This window comes from Equus quagga, chromosome 9 (genome assembly GCF_021613505.1).
Source record: "Equus quagga isolate Etosha38 chromosome 9, UCLA_HA_Equagga_1.0, whole genome shotgun sequence".
Classification (NCBI taxonomy): Eukaryota; Metazoa; Chordata; class Mammalia; order Perissodactyla; family Equidae; genus Equus; species Equus quagga.
The window spans coordinates 87,422,814-87,437,579 of NC_060275.1; the positions used below are offsets into that span (position 1 = coordinate 87,422,814).

The 14,766-nt window shown below is 42.0% G+C and overlaps 1 protein-coding gene across 3 annotated transcripts in view; it reads right to left on the minus strand.

Annotated features, from left to right (window-relative positions):
* Window positions 1-14,766, minus strand: part of GHR (growth hormone receptor) — a 244,803-nt gene that overhangs the window by 66,073 nt on the left and 163,964 nt on the right. For all 3 annotated transcript variants that reach the window (XM_046671902.1, XM_046671903.1, XM_046671901.1), the window contains one exon: window positions 6,380-6,445. In XM_046671902.1, coding sequence (XP_046527858.1) covers window positions 6,380-6,445 — 66 coding nt within the window. The remainder of the gene's footprint in view (window positions 1-6,379; window positions 6,446-14,766) is intronic.

Sequence of the window (14,766 nt, forward strand, 5' to 3'; positions counted from 1 at the left end):
CTGTTTCTTCTTGTGTAAAGTGCATAATTCCACCTGCCTTCTTCCTATTTCAGAGAAGCAAGTAAGAGGATGCTTGGCATTATCTGGAGATTAGTGCTGTATGTGAGTCAGGAAGGGCTTACCACTAGTTTGGGAGCAAGAGAGAGCCAACATAAACACTGCTTCCTTAAAAGGGATCATAATAATCTGTGCTTACACACTGAATCATTTATAAACAGTAGACTGTCAAGAATTCAATGTCAGCTTCAATGTCAGAACCCAATGTCACTGCTGCTCTCTAATGCATGTCCAAGGCTCAAGTTCTTTGTAGTAAATAAATGCTGCACATTCTAAGACACCATCCCCTGAACAGACACACTGCCCTTAGGTTGCACTTATTTCAGCTGTATTGTCAGCTAATGAGCCCTTAAGGCTGAAAAGATCTGATGAAATAGAATGCTTAAATCTGAGAGGGTCGTTCAGCTCTTATGGGGGCAGTGATGGGTCACAGGCAGGAGTGGGGCTACTATTCTTTTGGCAGCTGAAGTGCCAACAGGATAGCACAGTGATGACACAAAGATGTCCTGTGATGCACCCCAAAGCTACAGCATACTAGTCCCACGACCTGAAGTTAAGATTCTGTAGAAGCTTTTGGGAAAGACTGTAAGAGTTCATACTTAGCAATGAACAAGAGAAATTTCTCCTCCTGAATATCTTTATCCTTCCCCTTTCATAAATGGCTGCTGAAGGGCATGGAGGTACTCTGTGGTAGCCAAAGAGTAATTACAATATTGGGGAAAGCCTTCCTTTTTTTTCTTTTGTATGTGTGTGTAAAATCCAACAACTATTCATTAAGCACTTGGTGTATGCCACGTACTTAGCAAGTATTGTAGGATACAAGGATGTATAAGATACAGCCCCTATCCTTAAGGATAGTACATTCTATCAAGAGGGAACAGAAAGCACACAAAAGTCTCCATTAGCTTGAAACAAATGACATAATGATATTAATGTCCAAAATGGAGTTGAGTATGGGCAATTTCACACAGTTCAATCTAATACTTATTGGAATAAAATAAGAACCATGAGAGACTACAATAAACACTATAGCGCCAGATACTATTGTAACTACTTTAAATATGTCAACACTTGTAATTCTCACAACAACTTTAGGAAGTAGCTACAATTAGTATTTCTATTTTAGGGATAAAAAACAAAACAAAACCAAGGTACAGAGCTGTTATGAAACTTAGATTGGATCATGCAGGGGGTAAGCTGAGGAACTCGGACTTAAATGGAAGCTGTCTTGCTCCAGAGGCTGAGTTCTTCAAGCACTGTGCTATATACTCTCTCTCCTCAAGAGGGAGAAAGAAAGGGCTACAGAGATTGCAGTGTGGAAGTACGCATTCTCTTGGGGGAACTAGGAAAAGCTTTGTGCATAAAGTGATATTTGAAATATGTCTTACAGACAAAATCAATGAAGGATTATTCTTGACTGGTAGGTAAGGAGAGGAAATCTCTGGTGAAGGGGGTTAAAACCAATGGATATAATGAAGCAGGAATACATGGGTATACATAGGACACAAGGAAGGTAAGACTGGGAAAGCACATAGGATCCATGTTGTGGAATTTCGTGAATGCCAGGGAGATGAATTTACTAGTAATTTAGTAAACAGCAGGGAGCTACTGAAGATGGTTGGGCAGAGGAACCACTGGATCAGATGTAGGCAGGAAGGATGAATCTGGAAGAGAGAGTAGGATGGCTTGGAAGAGGGAAAAATAGGAGGTAGGGAAGAAAAATTAGGAGTCTAGGGCAGGAGTCCAGCTAAGAACATGTGATAAGGACCTGAACAAGCAAGATCACGGCTGCTATATTAAATTTTTGTCTCATAAAAGTGTTTTTTATTGAAAAGTGAAAGTAACTCATGATTGTGAAAGAAGTTGTTTGTGAACTTACGAAAATTTAAGCAATTAATTTGCTGTGCCCATCTAAGGTAATAATCTTTTGGAATCCTTTCAAAACTTAACTCCGACCTCAGTCGTTGATATTTATGTTCAGAATGCCTGTTTTCATAAAATCTTGGACTAATTTATGCTCCAAAGGGCAGCCAATGAAACTCCAATATTTTTTTTCCAGTTGGATATTCATTTTATTTTGAGGTGGAAATGCCATTGATCATAAAATTTATACTTTCATAGTAATATGAAATAAATTCAGTGAAAAGGAGTGACTTTAAAAAATGAGAGGAAAAATCCCCCTCAGAAAGATGTGTAATCATCTAAAAATTTCTCTATGTGTTTAGTAAGTCGTATGGATTTGGCCTGAATGCCATCAAATCCTCTGCCAATAATCAACTATGAGAGAGAAATAAAATTATTGAAAACACACAAAGAACATCGAACCACAGCACTCTAACTGAGGCCTCTGCCTTCTTCAGGAGTCTAAAAATGTTTTACTTTTCTCTAGAAGATTCTAACCATTGTCATCACTCTCCCCAGCAACAAAAAGCAGCTTTCTTTGTGGTAAGTTTGTACTGTTACTTCTTTAAAGCATAACAAAAGATGTCTGTATATCTCTAAACTGTAAACTCCCTCAATAGCATTCTTATCCAGAATGTGGGTTTTCCGCTTATATTTATGCCTTTGCATAGGTGAAGTATGTTGCTACCCATGTGTGTGAGCTGAAACGTCTTCATGGGATTACTAATCAAAAATAACTCTTTCTTTCTAGAAAATATTTCTTAAGAATCTACTCTGTGTAATGTATGTTAGCATGTGCTCATTAACACACAAACACCCATTCACATGGAGTAGGCCTCTTCACAGAGAGCAAAGCCCTGAGGGCTTAGAAAATGGGACAGATACTTTTTGCTAAGGGAGAGATCAAAGTAGGGGGTGATTCTTTAGGTGGTGCATTGCATGGGTAAATCTTGGTCTGGTGTTACTGCAGGCTTTTCTCCAAAGTTACTGATGCTTAGCAATGCTATGCATGAACTGGGTTAACTAAAGATAAATGATGTAATGAAGTCATGGGTTCCAGCGTTGTTTCAGGGCAGGATGTATCAACCTGTCAAAGCTACTTAGATATAATTAGATTTACGATTTTCACCTAAATTCAGTGGAACCTGGGGGCTGATGGATAAGGTTGTCCACATAGCTAGAATGTGTCTACATGACCAGCTCACTACAGGAAACTTTGGGCTTCCTGGTACTGAGGTGCTTGGCAGGCACGTGGGTAGTGCTTCCAGACCTGGAGACAGAGTGCATTCTGACTGAGCAGTGGGTAGACAAAAAGGCCTGCACTTGAACTCTCTAGACCCTGGTCAATGCATACCCCTCTTTTCCTGTTGCTATGCAGTATCCTTTGCCTGTAAGAAAGCTGTCCTGGGAGTATAAAGCATTTGATTGCTATGAGTTTTTTCAGCAGTGGAACACTTAAGGTGATTAATGTGTAATTAACACAAGTGGGGAGATCTAATCCTCCATGAATGGCCCCTGTGAGCCAAGAGGCTCCATGATAACCAGGGGTGCTGGTGGGAATTGTAAGTGTGGAGAAGGGTGGGTAACCACGGAGCTATTAAGAATACTTCCATTTAATTAATTTATTTGCAACAGCATTGATTACTTATTGTGTTCAAGGTACCATTTTAGGTACTGCAAGTTATACAACTCTCAATAAGACACAGCTGTTCATAATCCAGATGGGGAGATAAGAGAAATATGCAAGTAACTATACTCCAAAGCAGCCTTTAAATATATTTCTTAAGAGTGGAATGAAATAGCGTGCCCTTTCTCATAGATGAGCATGGAAAGGGAGGGACTGCTTCAGGCCAAGACTAAAAGTGTTTTGGCTGAACCTTTAAGTATGGGCAGGATTTATATTTACAGAATGCACAGTGAGGTGGAAGGAGGATAGTTCTAGAAGGTGGGATGACATGAGCAAAGTCCCAGAGGAAGGGAAGCACAGGTCCCTGGGGAGTAGTGAGGAGTCTAGACCTACAAGCTGGGGTGAGATGATCAATGGTGGATTTCAGTGTCTTGGGATATGTTTGCACTTTAAAATTTAGGCAGCAGGGAGGGCAATAAAGATAGTTAAGGTTACTTAGAGCAGAGGGATATGGTGGGTTCTTAAAATTGTTACTGGCAAAGGAAGATGGATACAAAGAAGGAGAGATGGGGTAGGGAGTAGAAGGAGAGAGGAAAGAGATAGCTACTAAGGGGTTTTTGCGGTAGTCCAAGCATAAAGTAGAGGTGGCCTGGTGGGGGTGGTGGCATTTACTTATGTTTGGTCATTTCTATGTAGGACTTGCTTGGAGAGGGTTTTTATTTTTTTCTTCTATGGGGTTTTGCTTTGAATCTGAGAATTTAGAAAAGTGCAAATAGGAAATGTGTAAAGTATAACTGTGTGTTGACAGGACATTTCACGTTGAACATTAGCTTTTCGTGTAAAATGATCTCCTTAGGGAGAATATGAGCTCCCTGATATCAGGACAACATCTTACTCATCTCTTTCTCCCCCAGGGTGCAGACCTGAGTGCTGGGTGCATAGCAGAGTTAATATTTGTGATACAGACAGTGTATACAGTGACACACTGAGCACTAAGTTCTGTCACATCTCAATGAGATGCTTGGATGACAAAGATGGCCACATATCCAAGTACATGCACTGTGGAAGGTGCCCAGTGATACAGACACATCCATTGACATGGGTTGCTTTATCAAATCAGTCCTGGGCCAGAGGGCATGTAACTTTTGATAAGGAGAAGCAGGAAGGAAAGGATTCTTCCTTGTGTGGAGAGGTCAGTGTCTGTGTGATATACTACAGATGAAGGATAATTAACGAATATTCTTACTTATCACAAAAAAACAGAAAATCAACGTACACCAAATGACTGGCAGGAATTTCTTCAACACATCCACCATACCCAGAGGTTATATTTTTAACAAGGCCCAACATTTAGACACCTCAGACCCAGGACCTGACAAAGAAAATGGCTTGGGGAAATCATACTACCACTTTGGGGGAAAGTGGAGTGGAGTGTATTGCGTGTGCATGCACGCGCGTGCATTTGTGTGTGTGTGTGTGTGTGTGAGGGTTCCAACGTGGAAGGGAGCATGCATCATTAGTAAAACATTCATAACTGATTCCTTCTCATTTCCTTACAGAAAGTAACAATAAGTCACATCATCTGCTGTGTGAAGTGTTTGGAATATACTGGCTGGGATAACAACATAACTAAACAACTACTCCTGTTACAACCTCTCATGCTAATTAGGGAGCAGATTAACATGTCAGATGTTTCTAAAACAGGAGAGTTGTAAAGAGTTTGTAGTCTGGCACAATTGATAAGTGGATGACATTTGTTAGAAACAGCACCAACCCTCCCTTTGAATCACCTCTGAAGAAATGATGTTTGCATCTCACATTAGAAACTTACTCTGCCATTTAGTCATAAAATCCAAATTATGGTTTCATGAGACCAGAGTTACCAAAGAAACAGCAATGGATTAAACACAGGTATACTTTCTTCCCTTCCTTTACTGTATAATCTGGGCTGTAGAATATTCTTCAACTGATGAAAAAAAATCCATCCCTGGAATTTAATTAAAGGTCCTTATTATGTGATCAGGATTTTTTTAGGTAATGTGAGGGATTCAGAAGAAGCATAAAACATGGGCTTTGCCTTAAAGCTCAGTATAACTAATTAATTCATGAAGTCCACACAACTCATTGAGTTCTGCGCTGGTGCTAACATATACACTAAGATGTTGTGAAGTAAATGCTATCACGGAGCCATGGACAAAGTTCCATCAAAACACAGGCAGAACAAGTCTTTGGGCCTGAGGATTTGAAGAAGCTTCCCCACAGAGCTGATGTTTGAGCTCACTCCTGGGGATGAAGACGAGATTGTCAGAGGACAAGAGGGGGAAGCACAAAGGCATTTTAAAGAGAAGACAGAGCTGTCGTGAAGGTAGAATTTTGGAGCACAAGGTGATTTGGTTGAAGAGACAAGGCAACTGTCTGTCAGTGTGATCCCTAGTTAAAAAAAAATACCAAAAAAATGATGATGATATAATACAGGATTTGTAAAAAGAGGCAGGTTCTTAAATTCAATAACTAATTGTTGGTTCACAATAAATTATTTCACAGTTTTTTTCCTTTTCATTAATTTGGCCTTACTTACCCCCTGACGATAAGCAAATTAGAGACATAAAGCAGCAGCCTAGCAGAGAAGTTGAAAAAGAAATTATGAAAAAATTTTTTTTGCTTGCCTGTGCAATTTCAGCCAGTCATTCATCTATCACCATACCCCAAATAAAACAGAGAAAGGACAGTACTTGAATTACAGTAAAGCATGGACAGTATTGCTGAAGGCAGAAAAAGGACTGAAATTCTTACTTGTCCGTAGGCCTGGATTAACTCTTTGCAGACTCTGGGATGCTCTGCCAAGGGTAGCTGGTATGGCTGGAACAGAAAGAGACGAAAACCATTAGTCATCTCTATAAAAACAGTCTGATGTGACCCTGTTACAATCTAACTTGCAAATGACAAAATGTGACCTGGCCCAACCTCACAAGAATTCTCTCCCTCTTTCCTTTCAAAATTAAAATTATACCTACCCTCTAGAAAGAATTCATAAAGATCAGAGAAAATGAAAACCTTCTGGTCTTACTCTTCTCTGGTCTCATGCCTAGACACAGTCAAGACAATGAAAAAATGCCTTCCTACATCATTTGAGTCCAAACTTGAGTCTTACTTGTGAAACAAGGAGGAACGTAAATTCTTTTTTAAAATAGTATTACAAATAATTCGGTCAAAAAAGTTTGCTCATAGAAATAAACATGTGAGCAATCCTGGGAGTGGCAAAGGAATGAGGGAAGTGAAAAGCTGGACAAGAGGGATACAGAACTTAATGATGTGAGATGAGCAATGAGTCATCTATTATAAAAGCAGTTATAATTTTATTGATAATAGGATTAGGTTGCATTAAAAACAGGAAAAAGGGAAAATGATCAATGTAGCTGTCATTGAACTGTTGAACTGGGTTGCTTTGCAAGCATCTTAACTACAAAAGTATGCAACTATTATGCAGCTTGGTGGAGAAGGGGGTTTCTCCAGGATGCTCCACATCAGATCATGTTATCTCCAGGTTATTCTTGGAGAGGCAGTGTGGTCTAGGCCCACAATAAGCACTGAGCATTACCTCAAGCAATGAAACTGCTAATGCTTTTGGTCCTTAATAGAGACCCACAGTAACAATGCGAAGAAATCTTCCTTTGATATGAAAAAAGGAAGAGGAACAAAATGAAGATGCATGGGGAGTGAGCTGGTCCACTCCCACCTCGATGAATTTCACAGCTGGGTGAATCCTGTCTACTTGTCCTGATTCACTTTTCAGTCCTTTTTCACTAACTCCTCCCACCTAGCTAACCCATAGGAAGCAGCTGTTGGGTCTGGTGTTCATCCTACCGAACCCAACAGATGATGTTAAGATCCTCTTGTTAAATGCTGCAGAATTCTAACTCTTGTAAGTTTTTTCAGACTGGACCTATCAGGGAGAGCAGAAAGGAAAATTGCATTTTACGAAAACTCCCTAAAGTCTGCTCACTTCTTTCATGTCCTACCCTTTTATTGTTACCATTATCTAGACGCCCCTCCCCAATTCCTTGCTAGAAATCAGAGAACACTTTGTTTTATTACCCCTTGACCTACGTTGGGAACTGAAGCATCCCAACTGTGAATGATCTTTTTCACTGACAACTATATATGCCTTGAGAAAGCTTTCACAGCTCAAAGGAAGAGGGAAATTAAGTCAATCACAGGATGGCACACAAGCAAGTGTGTTATTTTGGTCAAAATTATCCAGCAAGTTTGTCTCAATTTTCAGCTTGAAACTGAGAGCCCTAACGGACACCAATTTCCAGACTCAGATCAGCAGTAAAGTTGATGAATTTCTGCAGAATGATGACTGAAATGGAATGTGGGGGTCAGTTATGAGGCCCAAGGGGAGTGCACAGAGCCAAACCTCAGGCCCAGATATGCTTGGAGAACCCCGGCCACCCTTGACTCTTCACAAAGCAGGGTTTTGCTTTCCTTGCAGACAGACATTTGGTGATTTCCTCTTTATCATGGCAGGACTTGGTAACATTTTTTTGAAGCAAAAAGCCTTACCCTCTACAATATGTGATGAATCAAGACATAAAAGGAACAAATGGCATCTTTGGGGAAGAACCACAGATTTATGCTAGCGTCCAGAGGGTGCTGGTTACACAATTAAAGCACAATGAACAAAATTGTGCCATCTTAGCAAATGGAGGTGACAGGCTCAGTTATCAATTTTAGTGTCAAAGCTGTCTTTAATGTCTAGAAGTGCTGAGTGATGGGGGAAACAAATAAAGGGTGACAATAAGCAGAGAATAATGACTCCAATATATTTACACAGGGGCTTTAAATACTGGCATTATAAAATGAATTAGCTACAGCCCCTGGTTCCGTGAGCCCACAGCTTCTGGGCAGCAATCTATAAAGGAAGGAGGGGTCCAGCACTGGAGGAGCAATGGAGTGGCCCTTAACAAGTCTGGGCAAGTTCCTGAGGAAGGTGACTCCTTGAAATGGGTGCTGAATGTGGGATGAATGAGCAATGAAGAGGAAAAGAAAGGGTGCTGGAGCCAAGGGAACAACAGCAAAGGTGAGAGTTAAGACACAGCCTGGGAAAGGAAAGAGCTGTGCTCTATCGGGAGTGGGTGGAGCACAGTTGGGCCGGGACTTGTTGAGGAGGGGAGAAGTCGGGGCACACAGGGGATGGTCTCTCCAAAGAACTTAGTTTTGTTCCTGCCAACACTGGAGAACTACGGCTTTGCAGTGCCCTGGGGCAGAGCTCCCCATCGTGGACCTGCCTGAGAACTAACTGCTATCTACCCTTTCCTATTATGTCCAACCTTGCACTCAACTTCCCAGCTGTGGTATATAAATGGACCTCAGTTTCTCTGTCTGTAAAATGGGGGCAGCAACAGTATCTACACATGTAAGGTTTAAATCAGTTAGTAGATGCTCTATACTAAATAAACCCTATATTCAGTCCTTAGTGAATGTTAGATATTCTTGTTGTTATTGGTAGCCGCTACCCTGAAAGCAAGGGCACATATTTCCCCACAGAGAACTTGACAATGTTTTTACACAAGACTTTGTATGTTTAGGGCTTTGCACATATAAGGACAGGATGCCGTCCTAAGCCAGCAAGACCGCCACTATTTGGGTCTACCTGTGCAGGCTGTATGCAGGCAGTGCGGCTCTGGGGAAGTGATATCAGTGGGTGGGGTATGGGAATCTACTTGTGTCAAAGATTCAGTGTGGGACTAACATACAGTCAGTTCAAGTTCTTGTAAGTTGGTGAGTTCTCTACTCTATTAGTAAGGGAGCTACAGGGGGAGAATCAATGTTCTGGCGAGTATCGTAATTTACCAGTTGCACAGCAATGGCATTTAGAACCAGCCCTGAACAGATGGTGCAAACACAAGTAAGTAAAACAAGGTACTGCAGATGGCAACCATTTTACACAATGGCAGGGGATCATATGCAGGCACACGATGGCATCTGCCATAAAATAAGCATGGTTAAGGTTAGCTATCGTTATTGCTATTAGCTTATGGTTATGATAATGATAATGATGATATTGTAACTGTCATGAAATCTTTATTTCAAGACGCCTTCTGAGAGGTTTTGCTCTGTCCCTCGGACAGGCTAGTTGCCCTCCACCCAGCAGCCCCAGGACACTCCTACACCCCTTGCCGTAACTGCTTCTCGGCCTGTGCCCAATGACAGTGAGCTCTTGAGGCAAGTACCGCTGCTTTCATCTTTGTAACATCTGTTAGGAGCACAGGGCATGGCACCCAGTAGTAGTAGAATAATAAAGTTTGCTAAAGAAATGAAGCAGATGAAGATGAATTACAGGTGCTTTAGATACTGGCTTTGGGCTAAATGGGAATCCAATGCAATAGTTTATTTTCAGCAAATTGTGTCTCCCCTTGGGAATCTGAAGTTTGCTTGACAACTTTTCCTGTCTTTTTGAAGTCTGTTTATCCTTGACCACAATCCAGAAATTTTCCCTGCTGGGATTTCAAGCTCTATAGCTCTTTCCAGACCCACCCTTGCCTTTCCGTCAATCTATGATCACCACCACTGAACAGCAGTCAGTTTAAAGACATTATCTCCCTCCAAACTGCCCTTGCAGTAAGGCTCAAGTTCAAGCTCACCATCTGGTCACATGGATGCCATGCCCTGGATTATCTTGCTGCCTCTGAAGGGGCTGGTTGATGGGAAAGTAAAAAAAAGTGTGTGATGTTTATATCTCACATTACTGTGCACTTAAAATGCATGAGGTGCTGTACTAAGCACATTTTATGAATTTTCTCATTTTACCCTCACAAAAGCACTCTGAAGTGGGTATTATTATTAGTTACACTTTATGGATGAGGGATCAGAAGCTCAGAGAAGTTCAGTAACTTGTCTAAGACTACCCAGCAATTACATGGCACAGGCCACATTTGCACTGGAGCCAGATTCTGACTCCACCGCACCCTACAGTTCCCCAAACTTGCCTGATCATCAAGCTCTTCTGTGGCATTTGTTAAACATACAGATTCCAAGGCCTTGTCCCAGATTTATAGAATCTGAATCTCTAGGGTCTCGTCAGTCTGTATGTTGGCAAGGTCCTGGGAATCTGTCTGTTTGCCTTGCATGCCCCTCCCCTAGCCAGGTGATTCTTATCACAAGACACGTTTGGTCTCTCCTCCACAGCAAGGAGGAGTTCACTTGGAGTAGAGAAATATTTGCTGAACATCTCCCTTCATTCATCTTTCTAACTACTGTGATATACCAAAGTAGGGTAGGACTCAAGTTGGTCAAGATGAGAAAATAGCATTCACCAGAATGTGCCTGATGACTTTAGCAAATTCAAAGGAAGAAGCAACACTGTCTATTAAGCTTTTTGAAAAGAAAAGACACGTTTGGGAAACTCTTCACTATACACTACATTCTTGCTCTGGTCAGAGTCACTGCGTCTTCTGCAGGCTTCATTTCTAGGGCCTCCCCACTAAGTGCCCAAAGCTGGTGCTCAGTAGCAGGCACTTGCTAGAGCACACGCTGATTTATCTGAAGGCTGCAGACATCCTGGAGAGTTATAGGGATGGGGCAAGGCTGCTGAGGCTTTGGGCAGGAATACCCTTCAAGGGTCAGTTAACGAGGAACCAGGTAAAGCTCGTGACACTCTGGCAGCCAGGCCTCCTCCTTTTGCTCTGTCACGGAGTGATTGTTGCACAGTAGATCCTGGGGCTGCAATCTTCTTCTCTGTCATGGCTACCCCCTGGCACACCAAGTCCTGGGCCTGAATGCAGTGACAACTCTAAGCTGGAATTTCCTTTCTTCTGTGGCTAACTGGATTAATTGAATTCCCATCCACAGTTTCTCCTGCACTAAAGTGTATTATCTCGAACACATTATGACTCTTGGCAGCTCTAAAGAAGAGTGTGTAATCTGAACAGGAAATCTTTGGACCTTTCAAAGAGACAGTATTACCTCCCCAGATCTCCATGGGGGAGTGCATTTCTTCTGTACTTGAACAGCAAATCGTAGAGTACATTATGTGAGATAATTTAAACAAACATACAAAAGGAACCATGAAATGATGCTGGTAGTTTCAAACACCAGCTTTCAGTTAAAAAAGCTGCTTTACAAACCATATACAGCAATTTCGGAAGAGAAACCAGCATCAAGAAAAGAAGCACATGCTGAAATAAATCTGTAGCAGCCATATTTTGCTATAAATGGATTTTGAGAGTAGCTGGGCCTCAAGTTAAGAAGAGTTAATGCTCAACAAGAGACCATAAAGACCTTCTTTTCTCACAGGTCTACCTCTGGCTTAGTGGACAAATGTGGAGGTTTCCTAATAACTTCAAGCTTCACATATTCCTTTCCTGTTTGGCAGTGCTCTCCTTGGTGAGTTTTTTAAAAAACATCCTCCTGACACAAGCTTATGCACGTACTAAGGACATCTGTTTGCAATTAAGGACAGATGCTAGGGGGTGAGTTTTCAAATGCAGCCCTTTGGGTGATAAGGCCAGTTAAAGGTGTAGTAACTTAAAGAGTACACACTGGTGGTGTTTTTCTTTTTAAAGGCGTACTAAAAGGAGCAATTAAATGAATGCTAGGTTTCAGCTGGCTTCCATCTTCCTCCAGCAAAGCGTCCCAGCAATTCCTCCAGCTTTCCTTTCCAACTGCTACAAGAACAGTGAAACACCCTGCCCAGCTAGCTGCCCCTAAAGCTGCTTTTCATTATGGAGAACAGCAGGGTGTCAACACCAGGCAATGGGCAGTAAGCCAGCGCTCTATGCCATGTGATAGGAGAGGCCCAGAGTAATCACAGTCACTGTTTGCTAAGAGGAGCAAACAGAATCACAGGTTGGCACTGGGCCAAGATCGATCCTAGGTAGGCCAGTCAGGGGCCCAGGACTGAGACCAGAAGGATAGACGAAGAGTATTAAAAAGTCAGACCGAGGTGTGAGGAGAAGGGCAGAAATGTCTCTTCCTTTACAATGGTATCTTAGATGTCTTTAATACCTGTGAATTCACTCATTAAAGCAATTGAGTCAGACTGATTTAATCAAGTCCAAAGCTCAGATGGTGACTCATAGATGGTCACCACTGTGCTAGACCTGGCACCTCTTCCCAGCTCCGTGTTCAGTGACATCATGTCATAGACATGAAATCAGCCATAGTGGGAATATTTACACCATAAAAGTTGGCAAATGCTACAAATCAAGGTTCTCTGCAATCTAAGCCTGTGGAAACTCCATCTGCCTTTCAAGATCAGTTTGAGTGTCTCCTCTTCCATGAAGTACCCCAGTTGGAATCCATCTCTCCGTCCTTCAAGCTTTCACAACACTTTTGTTTTTGTAAATATCTGGACCATGACACTCACTATTCCCTGCTCACTGTCTCAGTGATCTGACTTGCCCAATGAATATAAACTCCCTGAAATGTGAAGTCAAGGACCATGTCTCATTCTCCTTTTGATCTACCATAGCATTAGCACAGTTCCTTAAATATAGTGAATGCTTGATACATATTCATGAAATTACTGAATCTCTCACTAGAAAGTCGTTCAAGAAAAGTGGTGAAGCATCATGATTTTACTTATATTATTATTTTGAATTTATCAGACATTTTGTGGCCTCTGGAGTCATTGAGACTCACTGCACAAAAGAAGATTCTAAAGCCCATCATTAGCTCCTGTAAGTGTCCTCCTGGAACCATGAATGCTCAAACTCGAGGCAAAGTAGGCATGTTTTAACTCCTTTTCATGGTATCTAGTCCTTTGCTAGTGTTCTATGAGGGAAAGAAATAACGAAAATAAGATTGTTTAATTTCCTCCCCTGCCCTCCTGACACCTGGATGGATGCCTCTGCCTGGCTTTGGTTACAGTGGCGAGCCAGTCTTTTGATATTTAGGTAGACAGTACTTGCTGCCCGTTTATTAGGCTGAGACTGGTAGTAGTGACTCAAGTCCTGGGAACTGGTTGTTTTGGCAAACTCATCGATCTTCTTGTTCAGACCAGGCAGCATTTCAGAAGCACAGCATGTGAAGGGTGTCCTAAAAAAGCAAATATTTTGCCAGAGGTTTTAAGGTGTGTTTTCCCCTCTCTGGGCAAAGCATCTTTTATAAACAGGTTGGTCTGGGCCCCTGCCACTCTGCCTCTTGTTTCCAAGCTCCACTTATCAATTTCCATGTAACATTCCTTGAACAAAATCCTGTCCCCTTGGGAAGTCGATATTTGAGAGCTAGAGAAAGTGGTCTTCAGTCAGAACTGCAGTGTAAGAGCATGGAATTAAGACTTTGAGACTCTATATGGTGTTAACAGCCCATTCAATATACTGAATATCATCAGTTAATTTGAACAAATAAATGCCCATCTTGTAAAACATGCCCACTTCAAAAGCTGGTTGAGAGTCCTTTGACTTTAATTGTAAAATATGCATCACTAACTTTCAATGTGCCAGGCACTGTCCTTGATGCTGGGAATACAATGGTGAAAGAGCAGATGGAATTCTGGCTGCGTGCGCCCACATTCTGGTGTGTGTGAGGGGGTAGACAGTAAAGAGAGAAGCAAATAGATACTGCCAGGTAGCGGGGTAGGGTAGCAAGATGTGGGGACAGTGGCTACTATAGACCTGAAAGCAGTGTGAAAGAATATAGGTCCTGAGATGACTTTGAGGAGTAGCAAGGAGGCCAGTGTGGCAAGAGCAGAGGGAGGGAGGGGAGAGAAGAAGGATTTGGGGATTGCAGAGGTGCCAGGGGCCAGATCTTACATGGTCTCGCAAGCCAGGGTAAGGACTTGTGGACTGCTCACATCAGGTTCCATGAAGGGACCCCAATGAACTGGAGCTGCTACTGCCATCCCTTAACGATGTGTCCTTCCTACTTGAATCCTTTACTGTAACAGTTGGGAACACCTCCCAGGTATTGGCACTGGGTCCCAAGGCTATTTGGTGTATGGCTTTAATTCATGAATTACCTTTATCCCACTGTACTTGGTCTGGGTTATGGGTACAAACCAGAGAGCCATTTGTTCAAGATATATTTCTTGAGCACCTTTTATGTGCAAGGCACTATGCTAGGCATTGGGATATGGTGGTGAACAGACTAACACAGTCCCCAAGGTTCATTTCTTTCTGTTCTCCTAAATGGATCCTTAGCCCCAGAACAATTTATCAGCTTGCCATCTGGCACAT